Genomic DNA, 18,050 nt, shown 5'->3' on the forward strand with positions numbered 1-18,050 from the left:
TCCCCCGCACACACGGAGGCGGAGGGAGCTGGCCGGCGCTCCGGGCCGCTGGACGCACGCTGGCTTGAACAGCCGGTTGCCAGCCAAGCCCCTCGGCCGGAGCGCCGGCGTTCCGGGCCGCAGCCGTGCCCGGCAGCGCCGGCCACCCCGCGGGACGAGGCCGCCCGGCAGCGCGGGGCGGGGCGGAGCGGAGCGGAGCGCGGCGGGGCGCCGGCTGCCCAGCGCCGGAGGGAAACTTCTGCCACCGCCCGGCAGGCAGCGGGCCGCAGGCCCGGCGGAGAGCAGCCGCTGCCGCCGCCGCCGCCGCTGCCGGCGGACCCCCTGGCCTCCGGCCGGGAGCGGGGCGGCGGTGCGAGGCGGGGCCCGGCGGCCGCCCCGCCTCCCTCCTCGGGGATGCCGGGATGTTTACGGGCCCGGCAGGAGCAGCAGGGGGCGGAGAGGAGGTAGGGGCCGTTGCGGGTGCCCGAGCCGCCCGCCAGGAGCCCCGCTAGGCGCCCGCGGCTGGCTCCGGCCCGGCCCCGCGCCTGAGAAGCCGGGGAGGAGAGGAGGCTGGTTCCGGGCCCCCGCGCCAGGAGAAGGCGGAGCCAGGCTTCCCGGTGAGCGGGGCGGCGCGGGGCCGGGGCCGGGGGCGGGAGACCCCGGCGGGTCCCGGCGGCCGCGGCCGCTCTCCTGGAGGCGCTCCCCCCCCCCGCCGCTCCGTGCGGGCGTCTGCCCGGAGTCCCGCCTCCTCCCATTGGTCGCCGGGGCTCTCGCTCGCAGTGCCATTGGGCGCGGCAGCTGCCGCTCCGCCCGCCGCAGGGGGAGGGAGCGGTGTGGGGCTGCGAGCCAGGAACTTTCTGCGCCGCGCTGAGGGGGCGGCATGGCCGCGGCCGGCCCTGGCGGTGCCTGCGCCTCGCTACGAGGGTATCGCCGCCTGCCCGGCGCCCCGCGGCCTGAGGGGCAGGGCGGGCCGCTGTGGGGGCGGTTGGGGAAGCGGCTCGCTGAGGGCACGGCCGCCTCCGTCGAGAGACGAGCGGGCCGCCGGGGGCCCTGCCCGGCGGCGCCGTCTGGCCACCTCAGCGCGCCTCAGGCCGCCTGTGCGGCCCGGCCGTCGTGCCGCTCGCCGCCGCCCCCCGTGCCTCTGCCGCTGGCTGGGCTCTGCGAGCTAGTGCCGCAAGCCGAGCTTCTTTACGTGATGTTTTTCGTCGTTTCCAGCGGGTTTCCTCCAGGCTCCTCTGCCCTCCTCTCACCTGGGAGGTTGGTGTCGGAGGGATGCTCCGCGGGGCAGCCGAGGGGGACGGCCCGGTCTGGAGGGTTTCACACAGCGCTGAGTAAAAATAGCATCGTCACTGGGATCCGCGGCCCTGCGGGAGTGAGTCGAGAAAGCCCACTGGCCCAGGCGGCAGCCTGCTGCCTCTGCCCCGTTCCCTCCCGCCCGGGCAGCCGCCCCCGGCTGAGCCGAGCCGAGCCGCACCAGCAGCGCCCGGGGCAGGCAGGAGGGCAGAGGGGGATGCCGGGCCGCCAGGGCCCCTCTTGCAGGTGCCCGCGTGTCCTCGTCACTGCTCTCACCAGTTGGCTCTCTCCCGCGGCTGCCGGGTTTGCCTTGCCGCATCGGCTGGTGAGGCTTCCAGGCGGTGGCGGAGCCAGTAGCTGTACGAGGCTGTGAGGAGCTGAGGCCTAGTGGGAAACGCTGGAAGTGAGGCATCCTCCATCTGTTGGGGTTCCCCCTTCCCGCGGGTTTTCTGTTTACCTTACGTAAATTACTAATCTCACATTATACTAGTACTGGTCCCGAATTCCATTTTTTGTCCGTGAGACCTATACCTGCTTGGCTATGAGATTCAGAAGTTCAGAATATTGTTCTTTGGGTGGAATGTGCTTTGTTTTGCTCTGCATTTTGTGAGGAGCATCACTTCTTGAATGGTAGAACTACTTAGGATGTTAAACCTACATCTAAAAGATGATGGGGGGGGGTTGTGTGCATTAAATCACACAAATATTTGATTCTTGATATTGGAAAAAACTGTTTCTTAATTTTTTTAACTTCTTGCACCAACTGAATGATAAACTTTTGCCACCTTTGAAGTGGTTTGCAATGGCAGCATCGCATCTCGAGAAAGGTCACGCATGCGTGGTAATTTTGCTGAACGTACTGGATATATTTCCTGTATAAAGTTGTATTACAAGCTTGAGATGCAGAAATTACAGTGAACGATACGTTAATCTGTAAGGTAGACACTTGGGATGATTAGATGTCAAGTGGATATTTGCAGCTCCACTAGATCAGGAAGAATGAAGTTGAAAATATTTTACTTTCAAGGCTATCTAGGAGGCAGTTCAGTGTTGCAGTGCTGTAGAAATGTCTGTATTTGACATGTTGGGACTTGGGCTGTCTTGAGAGAGATAAAATGCAGTAGAAAACAGTCATTAGTTTGTGGGCTGTGAAAAACTAAGGCAGAGGAAGGAAAACTTTTGTGTTGTGGAAAGAGGGGAACTTACAAGCAATGTCTGACAGCTCTAAAGTAAGAACTTAAAGCTCTCCAGGTTTGTGTTTTTTTTTTTTTCCTTTTTGATACTGGAAGAAAGACTATATTAACAATACTTATTCTTTAATTTCAGAATTTGAAGATATATTTATAAATATCTGAAGTTTGGGTAGGTGACTTCTCAAAGCACACAGCGATTTTCACTGTAAGGGTAGAGATACTGCCTTTGTCACAGATATCTTGTATTCAACATAACAGTTATTGGAGTAAAAAAAATAATTTGAGAACAAATTAAGGAATTCTAGCCACCTAAAAATCTTTTTTTTTTTTGGTTGACTTAATCACAGCGTCTTCTAGGATCTACAAGAATTAGACAAGTAGAATCTCATCCCCACCATAGAAACTTGTTTCCAAAGAAGAAAAAAATCTAACATTTTAGAGTTCATCTGAAGGCCTGTGAGGGTATGAGAAACTCAAATGAAAAATAGAGTACAAGAAGTCAGTTGCTCATTTTACTGTGACCTGGGATGTCTTCTGAATTGTAAGATAGAGCCATATAGCCCACCCATAGCTTTCTTTTTTCTGCAACAGAGTTGAGCTCAGTTGCGCAAAACATAGCCAGTTCAGTATATTTGTCCACAGAGACAATTTGATGAGGCAATTTGTTCCTGCATGCAAAACCCCCTCATATTTAATAAACTTAGTACAATATCCTGCATTTACACTAGCCCTACATTCAGTTGTATCACCATAAATGCCTTGTTGCTTTCTGAAGTTTGACATTGTTCCAAACATCTGTGCTGAATGGATGAGTTCATGTTACCTTGGAAAGTCTCCTGGGAAAAGCCAAACTGCAGTAACTTCTTCTCTACCTCCAAAGGAATTTTTTTGATTATTTGAGGCTTATCCAAAAGTCCCTCCTGATTCCCAAGGAGTAGTGCTTAGGAATGATGTGTAGTGGGGGATTATCTTGTGCAGGTTAATACTATGGATAGTCATATGAGTTAACTGACTAATTTCCAGAAAGTTTGTTCGGTCTAGCTATGTTCCATGTGCTTTGCAACAGAGATGAAAATAACTGACCAAAATACCAAAGTGGTGATAAGGGCAGCCTTTAAAGCACTGATTTGCTGTATTTATCACCATTTGACCCCCCCCCCCCCCGCCGCACAGGAAGGAACTCAGCCCTAGAGTGAAGTACAACATCACTACCCGTTTCCTTTTTAGTAAGTATTAAAAGGACTCTTCCTGTCAGGTTAGTTAAGCTGAAGAGAAGCAGTACTATTAAAATGAGTTGCTTCTCTGGTGAAGATAATCCTGTGTGTTTGTTGCTGGCACGTGAAACATAACTGTGATTCAGTCATGATTTCTGTAGCTAGAAAATATGCAGTATATTTCAAGTACCCTAATTCCCTGTTGGGCAAACAGAACACATGCTTATGTAAGGAAATTTGTTATAAAATTTTCAACAAGGCATTAAAAAGAGGAATTTGTAAGAAAATACTGCGAACAATCACGTTAAGGCCTGATTGCACGTAGTTAATCTTGTGATATTATTGACTTCTCACTATTGACTATAGGTGACAAAGTAAATAGACTAATTGCATCATCTGTCATTTGGGAGTTTGCATTCAAGCCTCTTTGCTTTAATCTGCTTGGAATGATTTATAATGAAGTTACTGCTGTCTTATTTAATAGCTAGATCTGTGTTGGACCAGATTAATTACTTTACAGTGTCATAAATGTACATGTAAAGCTTGTAGATTAGATCCTTGCTGAAATCTTTGGGAGAGGTTTGAATTACGTGCTGTGAAGTGTTGATGAAACAATCTTTTTCAGTTCATTTTAATCTTCTGTCGTCGCTGTATACAGTTTACAAAATTATTGATTCCTTGAAAGCTGGAAGGCAAAAATATCACAGGTGAACTTAAAGCTAATTCTAAAGTAAGTAAAAACTGGTGGTGGGAAAATGCATAGCATTCTATCCTGTAGAGGCCCTTCTTCTGTACCCTTTTTGTCCTCATCTGAGAGCAGATCCAAAAAAGGAGTTGTCTTTGCAGCAGTTAACTTCCAGTACTTGCCCTGACTGAAATTCAGAACATGTGTTAGGTATGTGGGTTGCTTGTGAAGTTCATGGAGATAAGGAGGACTTCAGAAGAGGAGCAGCAAGCAGCCTGCAAATACAGCACTTACTATACAGCTAGTCATTGAGGATACTCCAAAACCAGGAATGGGTCTTGCATGTTTTAGCCAGTGGTGGTTTAATGTAAAACATAAACAGCTATGAACTTGAGTGTTGGCCTGCTTCTGAAGTGAGTGTGCTGGCTGCTAGCTGCTTTGCTTCTGGACTCAGGGATCCTGGATTGCTTGCTACTGTCATGTGTGGTTTCACGACTCAAAGGTAATGCTAGTCAGAGGATCACAGAAAGCCTGTTAAATATGGCTGGTGTTTCCCTTCTGATTCTGTATAGTGCTTTGTCCATTTCATCATCTTTGGGGTAGTACAGATTTTAAACTATAGTACAGATCTTTTTTTTTTTCAGCTTGTGAATGTGCATCTAACACCTGCAGTATGATATCACAAGGTGTTGTCTTGCACTGGTTTCTAAGATATTTAGACATTTCTTTAAGGATTATACGGAATTTATTGTTAAGTGTGTTTTACTTTACCTGGAGTGATGGGGACATTATCAGCCATGATTGTGGCACAGTTGTATGTAGCCAGCCTTCCAAACTGGGTGTTTTTTCCCCGGTGCATAGCAATAATGGGTTGGTCTGACAATGCTTCCAGCCTTTTAATTTGTCCTGTGTCTTTTTAAACTCTTGTATGAAGCTCAGCTGTTTACACTTTTAGTAAATCTCTTCAGCATCTCTTTATGAATAATTTATTTTTACAGATGCATTTAAAACCATCCCTTTGTCTCTTCCCTCTCTGCATACTGGAGTTGCAAGGTTTTGGGGTTCTAAGGGTTTCCAAATGATGTCTTGGCTTCCTCTCTCTGAAAAGATTTGCTTTATTTTTTTTCCAGTTTGACTTGTTACCCTGGTTTATTCTCCTTCCATTTATTTTGTTTCCTATTTCTACTTTCCTGTACAGTATTTTGTTGACAAAACTCTTGGCTTGGTGTTGAATAAATTGCCTTCTCTCTATGCTGGCTCTTGCCTTCCTGTCATAGCTATTTTGAGTTTAAGTACTTGTTAGATTCCCTACCTAAGGATAAAGCCAAATCAAGTATGAGCTAATGTACTAGCGTGCTGTTGCCAGAAGGGAGATGTTCTGTTTCTTCTACAATCCCCTTCCTCTACATCTCCCATCTTTGAACTTCCCCTACTTATGCTCTGGCACTCAGCAGACTCCTGTATGCATTGATTCAGCTTACTGGTTGCAGAACATAAACCCAGCTGCATTAGGGAATTAAATCACCCCAGCAAAAAGTCCAAAGAGTTAAAGATGGCTATGCAGGATCATGTGGCAGAGAAAGGGAGAGAAATACAGACCTGTGGTGTCACTGAGCAGTTAGATTGGCTTGTATAATTTCACGTTAGAAATGTAATTTGAGAATAGATTTAACTGCTCTCAGCTGGGGCTGCTCCACCCTCAGCTATGTCTTCCCCTCTGTCTTTTGCCATCACAGTTCTGTCCATGTCTCTGCAATGGAACGGTCAGGGAACTGAACTGGAAAAAAGTGACTTTTTTGTCAAGGTTAGTTTTCATCTAGTTTCATTGCCTTACCAGGAGTCTGGGTAGCCACTGGAACCCCACTGGAAGGAATAGGGTCTGGAAGGCATGGCTGAAGGCAGGGGAAGCAGCAGTGTCACATAATCAATTCATGCTGTCTTAGAACTGCATCCTTACAGAGGCAGTAGCACAACGGAGGGTGATGTGTGCTGAGGACTTGCTTACTTGACAGTATTGTGGTTAGATATGATACTTCATTCCCTGCAAAACTTTTCACTGTGACATGATCATGATCCACCTGTGTCCTTTATAACTGGGTATTTAGTATGAAGAAATGGGTTATCAAATTTCTTTCCAGGTGAATAGGAGTTAAATGAAAATGTAGAAGCCTGCTGCATGAGCAGTTTCAGTTCCTGTTTCTTCAATTTGTATGAAATAACAAACAGTTCAAAAAGGGGCAAGTCAGTGCATGTACAATCCTTTGGGAGCACCTTGCAAGATAAGCAGTCTGCTTGAGTGACGACATAATTGAAATGAGAGGGAGAAGTAAACAAAATCTAACTTCTTAAATTGTGCAAATGAATGAAGAGGAAGGGAAGCGGACTTGTGAAGCAGGAGAGCTTGGTCTTTCATCGTCTCGTCAGCGCTGACAGCGAACTCTTAGTAGTTGGGGAATGACAGTGACTGGCATGTGTTTTCAGGGTTGGAATGAAAATATGCCCAATAAGTTGGGTCGAGTGGATGAGGAAATTGCCTACGAACTCTTAGTGTATTCCCTTACTTTTCTGTAAGTAGATTTTATTTGTGTATGGTTACTTCTGCTCTTGCTAAAACCAACTCTTAACTCAGCTTAACTATCTGTGTGTGTTTTGTCTTCTTTGACTGGACCATCCATGATTAGAGAATTTGGACATAAGCTTGTTGAAAAATTCAGTATTAGTTATTTCCATATAGACAGATGATAGCTACTCGTATATTAACAAGAGATGAGAATTTGTGTTGTCCACATTCAGGGCTGTCCCTACAGAGGAGAGGAATGTCCTGCCATCCTGTGGGGAGTATTGATTTGGCAGCATATTAAAAAAATCAAAGACTTTTAGAAGCTGTTTCTGAAATTAAGGCTAATCCTTCTTCTGTATATGCATCTATATTCAGTCACTTTCAGTGCTTTAAAAGTTGCAAATATAACTTTTCTCTGAAGTGGATGCTTCTGCAGAAAATTATACAAATGAGTATGTCAAAAAAAAGAGTCTTCTGAAATGTGAAAAATACAATGTGAAGCAAATACTTCATTTTTACCGCTGTCAGCTAATAGTAAATATTCTGTGTGTACGCACACATAGGTATATATGCATAATCTATAAATACACAGACACACATGTAAATATGTGTGTGCATATTTATATATTATTATGCATATATTTATAATATGTGTGTGTGTATATATGTATACTAACTGGAATAAATGACTAGCACTACTGTGCTAGTGATTAACTTGGTCTTCCAGTCTTGAGTTTGCTTTATACCTTGCCAGTTAAGGTCTTGATTGTCTTGGCAGAGTTCAAGTGAGTGTCAGCTTAAATGCATTTGGCTTTACTAATGTGTACAACTACCTTACCTATTCACAGAGTGGGAAAAATAAACTGGTGTGGTAATTATTTGGCATATATCAAATATTTGTTCATTGAATAAGTAGTTTAAATAATCAGCAACTTTACAGCACTCTAAATAACTCACTGTAATATTTCATTGACAACTTTATGTTGTGCATTGTATGGTTCTTGTAATTTGTGATTAACAGCAGATGGATAAAAAGTTTAGTATTTTTGAGAAATAGATAATGTGGGCTGGGCAGGAGCATGAGCAGTCACAGATCATGATGGTTAATGGAAAGGCATTGATTAGCTATTATTTTTAAATATTTAAAGTGTTTCAGCGTTATTTTGTAATTTCTAAAGCTGTCTTTTAAGCTGAGTGTGCAACTTTATGAACGGATGGCATAGTACTGTGGGTGTATTTAACGAAATTTCATTTTAATGATCTGTGTTAGGAATAATTTACTGAAGAGACACTATGTATGTCCTGTGCTGCCATTGCTATTATTTGGAAATTTGTTTTTTTCCAGTTAGAATCTCCTGCCACTCATGTTAAATATACCCATATTAAATATTGAGTTTAGAATGCCAGTGGTATAAAGGTGGATGAATAACTTCTTGAAATGTATTTTAGCACTTAAATTACAATCCACTTAAGTTTCATCTTTCTGGTTACATTCTGATATGTGGGGGAAACAGCAACAAAACCAATTTGAAGAGAGCAGACTTTCAGGTAAACTGCTGGGGGTCTTGGTTTTCTTGTGCTTTTTGGAGGTATTCAGATACAGGAAGTATGTAAAGACTTTGGACATCTCGGCGTTCTGAGAGCTGCTTTTGGGGTACCATATGTGGGCTGTTGTTTTCTAAGTATTTGCTGGTCTTTAGCAATGCACTGAAAATATTATCTATGAAACTGAAGTGACTTTCACTTTGCAAGTAAAATGTTTCTATTATAACATCAAAACTTACGTGTTTTTTTCCTGTTCAATGTTTTATACAGAGCACCAGGAAAAAAATTACATTTTAACGTTAAAGAATTAACGATAGATTCATATTCCAAGTTGGTTTGCTTTATTGGATATGACTTCTGGGTTCCTATTTGGAAAACTCATAGCTGTGCTGTCATTTAATTAACGTGAATGATAAAGTTGGGATGCTCGGTTTACAGCTACTGACATTCTCTTGCTTCATCCAGGATATTCCCCATGTGTGTCCTGAGTCCCTGCTTTTAAAATCACTTTGAAAATTTGTAAACAGCAACCTGCACCCTGGATGCCAGCATTGAGTGAGCACTGAAGTGTTCATCAGTGTGGGTTACCTGACAAAGTGTGGGCCAGGTTTGACCAGCAAGCCAGATCCCTCCAAGTGGCCAACTTTTTGCCTTAAAGAGGTAAAGAATGACTCTTAAGGCGGTATGTTTTATAAACCAGCAGGATGCCTGTTTCTTAACCTGCTCACATCAAGCTTAAGGGCCAAGCTGTTATTGCTGAGTCTAAAGTTTATCTCCTCCCAAAAGGTATGTAGTTCTGATCTAGGAGCTCAGAGTTGTGGTTATGTGAGCATGGCTCTCCAGGTGACAGAGAGCAGAGCTGGAATTGGACCGGTATGCTGGGGCTCCCTGGCATTACTGGCATGCTGGGATTAACACTGGTGTGGTGGGTTGGGTAATTGCGTTTTGGATATTCAGTAAGGCATTTAGAAATCTAACCCCTTGTTTCCAGAGCACAGTTTTTTAGTTTCAACCAGGGTGACTATTTGAATGTTCTACCTGGGTTTAAATTGTGCTTTTGGGTAGCTGAGAGTCAACATGTGATATAAGCAAATGGGAATACTCCTTTAGCCTGTATGCTTATAAGAAAACTAGTGTTAAGATATGTGGGTTTTTTTCTCAGCTGAGGATGATCCTTATCTTTGAATTTTGTTAGTAAAGATAGCTGAAAAGTTTAGGGATCTAAAATTTGTCATTTTAAATCCATGTTAGATACTGAAGAATCTAACTTGACACCAAAAAGTAAGGAGTGTGTAGTTGTTTCTGGAGGGCTTCGGCTCTAACCTAACTAAATTATGGTTTTACTAAAAACTAAAAATACCTGCCTTAATTGATGGTGTAATCCAGAAGTAAACATAGTACATTCCATCGTTTGTGAACAGCAACTAAGGCGACTGTGTGCCTAATCAGTAGTACATTGTGAATGGTGTATCTTCATCTTTCTGTGTTAACAGTTATGTGGAATAGTTACATCTATATTCTGCAGCAAAAAAGAACAAGATTTTGAGGTTCTCAGCAGAACTGTAACACTCTGAATATTGTTTTTAGTATATGCTTTTTTAAAAAATGTAGCGGTTTCTTCTTTGACATTGATTATTAAATGTTCCCACTTAAGATCCAAAATTAATAAACAAGTGTATAGCATGTAGCTAATGGAAACTATGTATCATTGAGACTATTAATGATGTTTTCTACAGGAAAGCATTGTATTTTTTTTGTTGTAGAACTGCCATCTGTTAAAGCAATAACATTATTGCCTGAATACTGTGAAATGTGTTTCAGTTTGAATGGTTTATGGACTTGGACCTATGAATCTTTCAAAAATGGTATTTTAAAATATATTGCAGTGAAATGTCAGTGGTGAACTCTGGGTCCTGTTCCAGAGTAGGTCCTCTGCTCTGATTTCACTAACAGTTATGGGTAGTCCCACTTCTCTAGCAGGCTGGTGGAAACCGCCTGGAAAGCTGAGTGCTGATTGTGGGACCTGAGCTTCTGTTGGGGTGTAGGAATGCACCCTTGCATTTTGGGCTACTTTGTATCTTTGTATGATCTATCCCAGAGCTGTCACAGGTGAGGCCTGTATATGAAGGAAGGAAAAGGTATTATTCCCAATTCAGGCAGTTGCAGTTTGATAGTCTAACTTACTGGTGAGGATTTGACTTCCTTTTGCTGTCTTGTGGACTCTGTGTGTGGAGTAAATAGTGTCAGTTAGAGGAGTTGCTATGCAATTTCAATTTCAAAAGAAAAACTGGCGGTGGTGTCTGTATCCCCAGGTACTTCATCCTGCATCCTTGGAGTGTAGGTGCCACCTACTGTTATGATCAACTGAAAAAGGCAAAGATCGAAATACTAGTAGTTAACCAAGTCTTCTCATACCTGCAAAGTATTAGCAACTGTAACTGGAGTATAAGATTTAGTGTATGTGCTTGTGTTCCTGTGATTGCTATCGTATACAGGCTGGTCTGAATCCAAATAACTTCATCTTCAAAATGATGAAAGTCATCTTTGCAACATAGATGATTCAGAGAGTCTTTCATTGTTCCTATCTTTGCGAGTGGTATGGTGAAGGCAAGGAGTCCTTTCCTCCTACATGATCAGTGTGAGAGTATTTAAAAACGTTAGTTGTGTTTGGCACTTTGGAAGTTTTGAGTGGTGGTGGTATAGTTGGCTTGCCTCTCACTTCATCTGTTGTCTGTTTTCCATGAACCGAAGTATATCATGGTGATGGATTTGCAGAAGGTCGTTGTATTGCTTGTTTAAAGAGGTGATAGACGTGTCACATTTAGATGTGTTTTCTATTTGCTTTTCAATTTTAAACAAGCGATGACTCTTTGGCAGTATTTTTAGTGTCTTTTCACCATAAATTAGAACTTGAAAACCATCTTTGGAAGAGTAATAATTATTGCCTCAATCTTAAGTTTAAAGATGATAAATATTTTACCACTGTGTTTTGACCTCTGGAGTTTATTATCAAGGTGAGAGGCATGCCTCACTATGAAAACGGTCTTCAAGTAGCAAAATCTAATACTTACTTATGTTGACAAACAGTACAAAAGATTCATTTTGCATCCTTGGCATTTTGTATGATCAAAATTCTAAATTACTCTAAAATGTGAATCTATCATGCAGTCTTCAAAGACAAAAACAAGTTAAAAAAAATATAAAAAATATAAAAAAAATTTCTGTCCATATATGGACAGAAAATACTGATCTCTGCCTTTCCTCTGCAAAAGCGACAACAAATTCACAAGTTAATAAGTCTTCCATGCTTCCTATGGTAGAACATTTGTTACCTCTTTAGTTTACTTGCTTTTGTTATAAAACCAAGCCACAGAGGGCAGAATCACTGGCAGTGGTAATAATGACTTCTCTCTATTCTTTCCCCAAATTAAAAAACAAATCCCCCCTCCCCCCCCCCCCCCCCCCAATTCCCAAACACTTCGAGTCAGTGCCTCTGACCATTCAGACAAGATGAATGGATTGTATAGTTCTTGAGTCAACATACATCATCTAAACATTTCAGCTTAGATTTCATTAACCTTGGATAAATGTCTGCAATAGAGGATAAAGAATTTTGTATTTACTTCTTTCCCCAGGGATTTTGAAACAAGTGTTTGTGACCCATAAGAATTACCTATTGGTGCATTACATGGTCAACAGTCTTCGATATGTAAACATATTAGTAAAACGCACTGCAAAATTTTCAGTAGAAATATTGATGCTATCGAAAAGATTAAAATTCTTATAAAGACTCTTTAAAATAGCACTTCAGAAAAGAATTTGTGGCATCTTGGCAGTGATAGAAAGATCTCTACTGCAAGAAATTAGCAGAAGATTCTTTAAGATTGCCACGCATTCCTCCCCTAGAACTTGCAACTGCATAAATCCCTGTGAATCTAACTGGGGATTTTAGTTGCAGTTTTGTGACAACAGTTTAATTTTCAGTGTTGTGTTATGATTTCTTGCCTTGGTGGGGAGGTTGTATGGGAGATGTTATAGAACTTGCAGGAAGTGTCAAAATTGATGTCCCAGGGCTGGCTGAAAAATTGCTTAGCCAGCAGCGTGCAGCATGTGTCTGCTGTTTCCCCCTTTCTCGCGATTCTCATTCTGACAGTCTTACAAAGCTTTGCAATTCTTGCATCCTGTTCTCTGCCTCTCACCTCAATTTGATAATTGATTTTTATTTTTTTTTTTTCTCTTGACCTGCCTGAAATTGCTTTTTTCAGATCTCTTTTATCTTTGGATTAATTACACCTAATACTCTGGTAAAACAACAGAAAGTCTCAAACTGTATGCTTTATATGGGAGTACTAAGGATAGGAAGGCAAAGCTGTGGGGGCCCTTAGTCGCTCTGGAAGATGGCTGTAGTTTGGTGTTACAAATAGCTAATGGTACTGGAATGGCATGGGGTGACTGCTTTAAATGGGGGAGTGAAAGATCACTAATGACTTGTTTTGTGTATCCAATCCACTGTTTAATATGCTAGGGCAGTATATTGAGAAACTTTGCAAAACTGCTTTGTGATTATTTTATCTATTGACAATGAATCACAATGCTGCTGTAAGAAGGAACACAAGCTATTTGTTAGAGTTTCTTAAATATTTTGCAGCGGGCTTTGAAAAATGTTTCTAAGGTTTGCTGCTTTCTGTTGGGAGTTATTTCTAACCTTTTTAATATTCTCTAAAGAAATTATTGGGGAGATTTATTTTGTGTGTGTTTTTACAGACAGTAGATTGTAGGCTTTCATGCTGAACTTAAATGCTACTTGTGAAATTTTTACTTATTCTAAAAAAAGGTTTGTGAAACATAAGTAGCTCTGTGTGCAGAAGGACGATTGCAGTATTTGAAGTATATCGATTTATCAGAATAAATTTATCACAAGAAATTTCCTGATGTTAAAGATTAAGAGGTATCAGGAAAGTGTTTTATGTCAAGCCATTTCTAGAACTTTTAGGATTTGGAAGAGGAAATAAGAAAATAAATAAATAATTGAAAAGGAAGAATAGTTTTCCAGTCAGGCACATGACTCTTGTTCCTCTGAAGGCCTTAGCTGGTTTGACCAGGTAATAGGCAGAAACACTTTGTGTTTGTGTGATGAAAAAGTTTTTCAGGCCTTGTCTCTCATTTGTATAAAAGCTTATTTCATTGTTTGCATTCGAAGCTGCTGGTGAACTTCCTGTTGTCTTCATCTGAGCAGAGATGGCCCTCACAGGCACCAATAAAACTGGGTGCTGCACCTGCTCCCACTCAACAAAATGTCATGTAGCCTAAGAAAGGATTTGCTTAGCTGAGAAAAAAGCCTTGTGAGCATTTGCCTTTTTGTCTCTCCTGTTGTTCCTAATAATGATTCTGCACATTTTGCAACCCTTTTTATTGGTCAAAGCCTTATGTCTCTATCTAGGGAACTTGGCAGGCATCTTTCCTCCCATCTTTTTGATGGGATATGAGAGGTTCATAGTTGGGAATACAGGCTGTGCTCCTAATATGATATCTCAAAGCCCTCTTAGCTAGCTTGTCAGATTGCAATGAGTGTACATGTTTAGCTTTTTTCTCTTTAGATGGAACTACTCTTGCATACTCCCTAAAATCTACAGATAACTTAATGCAACATAAACAGTATGCATGCAGCAGTTATAACTTTCCTGCTGATCTGCTATTTCCCATGCTGCCCACAGGTCTGAGGTACTGGCCAGCAGACATCTGTGTAGTTAAACAAGTGGTTGGTGCCTCTAAAGAACAATGGGGTGATGCAGTTTTTATCAGACAAAACAATTAGTCTGGCTCAAGTAGTTTAATGCCCATCTTCTAATAATAAATTCAGATGTGTATAATGATGTATTTCGTTTTATAGAACAGCTAAACGTAAGAAAAAGTCCTTCCCAAAACAGTGCAGGGCTGGAGTAATTAAATGTTTGTAAACTGAAGCATGTGAATGAGAAAATTAATTCTTCAGTTCTTTTGCTGATGTTCATTGATCATAAATACAGATTGAATTACAGTGTAATGACTGTATTTCCCTTTTCAGGACATAAGGGACGCTTTTACGTGATAGAATGGATGAACAGTCACAAGGCATGCAGGGGCCTACTGCTCCACCATTTCAGCCGCAGGTACTTTTTTTTTTTTTTTAATACAGTTACTCAAGACTGGATGCTATCATTTCTTAAATAGAAAAAGAGAGAAATTAGAAAACACTACTTCTTGTGGGGACAAAGAAGCTGTGAACAGATAGAGTGTATTCTGGTGATCTTGAAATTAATTGAAGTCCTATATTTCATAGAAAATAATTATTTTCATTTTTGCCTCCTGCTGTTTCAATTGGAGTCGGAGTAGGAAGCAAAGATGAAGGCAGTTGTTTTCCTGAGAAATGGTGAGCTGTTAAACACTATGTTTTGAAATTGTATTGGAAATACCATATTTATTTCAGACTGTTTACTTCAAATTTCTCTACTTATACTTCGTGATGGTGATACTATATGAATTAGTGCCATTGCCTGTTGAAACCAGGTAAGAGAAATTCCCAGTAGCTGTAGTTCTGTTAGAAAGAAGATGCATAAGAAATTTAGTTTTTGATATGATGGTGTGAAATAAAAGGATAAAGATTGATAAGAGTTAAGATTAGGATGTTGCGTTTTGACATTTTTAGGAGGTAATTCTTTGAAGAGAATGCAAGAGCCTGTAGAGGAATACCCTAAATATTTACTGTGGTAACCATTCCAAAGTAAAAGCTGGACAGTTCTTTACAGAGCTGGAACCTAAATTTTGTAATTTTCTTATTAACAGCGTAGGTGATAGGGCAATTTGTGCCCTTTATTTTATAAAAAGTAAAGTGAATTCTAGCTTGTGAAATTCAGTAAATATACAACAACAGCAATAACCTTAGCTCCAGTGTTTTTATTATGGCATTGTGATAACAAAAAAATCTGGGTTTAGTAGCGTTTATACCAATGCAAAACAGTTAGAAATTTAAGACAAATGCATAGCTATGCATACAGATATTTTGAGAAAATACATTTGTAATTTCAAAAAAATACCAAAACCAAAATTCGTATTATGAATATCATGAAGGGTGCCCAGTATTATTGCAGTTTTTTTTTCTTTCCTGACTGAAGAGAAAATAGAACACAGCTGATGAAGCTTTCTGTATTTCTGGGAAACCTTCCTATGTTTTCTGTTTGCTGACTACAAACAGGTTTCTGATTTCCTTGTCTATCTTCTGAGTATTTGAATACCTGCTTCTGATTCACAGAATCAACTATTTGAGGACTGTTTCAATTTTTGGAATATTACTTTAACCTACAAATTCAGTTTATGAATTCATACTAGTAAAATGCTTCTGGTTTTACTGTTCCAAGTCATATGGCTCATCTACAGATACCCAGTTTCCTCTGTGGTAAACTAAGGACAGACCTAAACCCAATACTGCTGTAATCAACTAGACACTTTATTGTCAGCTTTGATTCACTGTCAAGGATTTTCATAATCTGTGTCTCATTATTATTTAAAATCAATTACTGTTTAAGCTGCACTAAGCATGATTTTTGTGATTTGATTTTTCTTCAGACGAAAGGTTTTGGGTTTGTGGATCTGAGCTGGACCTGCATCAACATATTGACTGTTCTGTATTTCAAGGGCAGCAGGCATGCTCTGATAGTCATATTGCCAGTGTAATACTAAAATAGTCATTCAGTGATGTTCTTGTCATGTTAATCCAAATTGTTTTTCCTGTGAGCCAGATACATACTTTAATTCTTATGGATTTCTTTGCTAATGGAGCATGCTTATGGTAAAAACTAGTGTCCTGGTTTCAGCTGGGATAGAGTTAATTGTCTTCCTAGTAGCTGGTATGGTGCTATGTTTTGAGTTCAGTATGCAAAGAATGTTGATAACACACTGATGTTTTCAGTTGTTGCTAAGTAATGTTTAGTCTAAAGCCAAGGATTTTTCATCTTCTCATGCCCAGTCAGCAAGAAGGCTGGAGGGGCACAAGAATTTGGGAGGGGACACAGCCAGGGCAGCTGACCCAAAGTGGCCAACAGGGTATTCCATACCATGGGACGTCACATCTAGCGTATGAACTGGGGGGAGTGGGGGCGGGGGATCGCTGCTGGGGGACTAGCTGGGTGTTGATTGGCAGGTGGTGAGCAATTGCACTGCGCATCATTTGTACATTCCAATCCTTTTAGCTTTACTGTTGTCATTTTATTAGTATTATCATTATTAGTTTCTTCTGTTCTGTTCTATTAAACCGTTCTTATCTCAACCCATGAGTTTTACTACTTTTCTCAATTTTTCTCCCCCATCCTACTGGGTGTGGGGGGGGGAGTGAGTGAGCAGCTGCGTGGTGCTTAGTTGCTGGCTGGGGTTAAACCACGACAACTAGTAATGAGAAGAGGTTACTGTACTAATTACTGATACATTTAGGAGAAGCAAGAACTGAAATTGAAAATACAGCAGGTCATGAGCAACAGGTGAGGTAATGATTTATCAAGAATTGTGTGTCAGGTTTTGATAAACCTGTGAATCTCTTCTAATTCTCTTGGTCATTCTGTTGTATAAATATATGTTCATATTCATAGCAAATTAAATTACCCTAATCACTAAAAATTGTTGATGAGGAGCATGAGAATATTTAGCTAAACAGTATAATGGTTTAGTCCCAATTAATCTGAAAACACCATTTTACAAAATCACAGAATTGTTGAAGTTGGAAGGAAAGTCTGGAGGTCGTCAGCCCCCCTGCTCAAGCAGGGTCTCCTAGAGCATGTTTCCCAAGAGCATGTCCAGACTACTTTTGAATATCTCCAAGGACAGAGATTCCACAACCTCTCTGGGCAGCCTGTGCCAGTGCTCAGTCACCCTCACAGTGGAAAAAGCGTTTCACAATGTTCAGACAAAACCTCCTGTGTTTCGGTTTGTGCCTGTTGCCTCTTGTCCTGTCACTGGGCACCACTGAAGAGAGCCTGGTGCTGTCTTTTATCGGCCTGCTTTCAGGTATTTGTACGCATTGATGAGATCGCCCCTGAACCTTCTCATCTCTAGGCTGGGTGTTCCTAGCACCCTCAGCCTTTCCTCATATGAGATGCTCCATTGCCCTGATCATTGGTGGGCCTTTGCTGGACTCTCTCCAGTATGTCTATGTGCGGGTGGCCCCCAACTGGACACAGTACTTCAGGTGTGGTCCCACCAGTGCTGAGCAGAGGGGAAGGATCACCTCCCTCTGTCTGCTGGCAACACTCCTCCTAACGCAGCCCAGGACACCATTTGCCTTCGTTGCTGCAAGGACATGCTGCTGGCCCATGTTCATCTTGGTGTTCACTAGGACCCCCAGGGTCTGGCCTGTAAAGCTGTTTTCTAGCAGGTCAGCACCCAGCATGTACTGGTACGTGGGGTTATTGCGGCCCAGGTGCAGGGCTTTGCACTTCCCTGTGCTGACCTGCATGAGGTTCCCGTCAGCCCATTCCTCCAGCCTCTTGAGGTCCCTCTGGATGGCAGCGTGACCCTCTGGTGCATCAGCCATTCCTCCCAGTTTTGTGTCATCA

The 18,050-nt window shown here is 42.0% G+C and overlaps 1 protein-coding gene across 4 annotated transcripts in view; it reads left to right on the forward strand.

The window, feature by feature from the left end:
- Positions 1-480: 480 nt before the first annotated feature.
- The window catches only part of NEK7 (NIMA related kinase 7), a 78,089-nt gene continuing 60,519 nt past the window's right edge, over positions 481-18,050 (forward strand). For 3 of the 4 annotated variants that reach the window (XR_007506972.1, XM_049807738.1, XM_049807740.1), the window contains exons 1-2: positions 481-596; positions 14,534-14,618. Coding sequence is in view for 2 of the 4 variants with exons in the window: in XM_049807738.1 (XP_049663695.1) it covers positions 14,562-14,618 (57 nt within the window). In the remaining 2 variants the exon portion in view is untranslated. Of the gene's footprint in view, positions 597-14,533; positions 14,619-14,832; positions 14,879-14,993; positions 15,016-15,620; positions 15,701-18,050 lie in introns of those variants that run through there. The other variant, XM_049807739.1, reaches the window with a different exon arrangement.

Source organism: Accipiter gentilis, chromosome 8 (assembly GCF_929443795.1).
Source record: "Accipiter gentilis chromosome 8, bAccGen1.1, whole genome shotgun sequence".
NCBI classification, from domain to species: Eukaryota; Metazoa; Chordata; class Aves; order Accipitriformes; family Accipitridae; genus Astur; species Astur gentilis.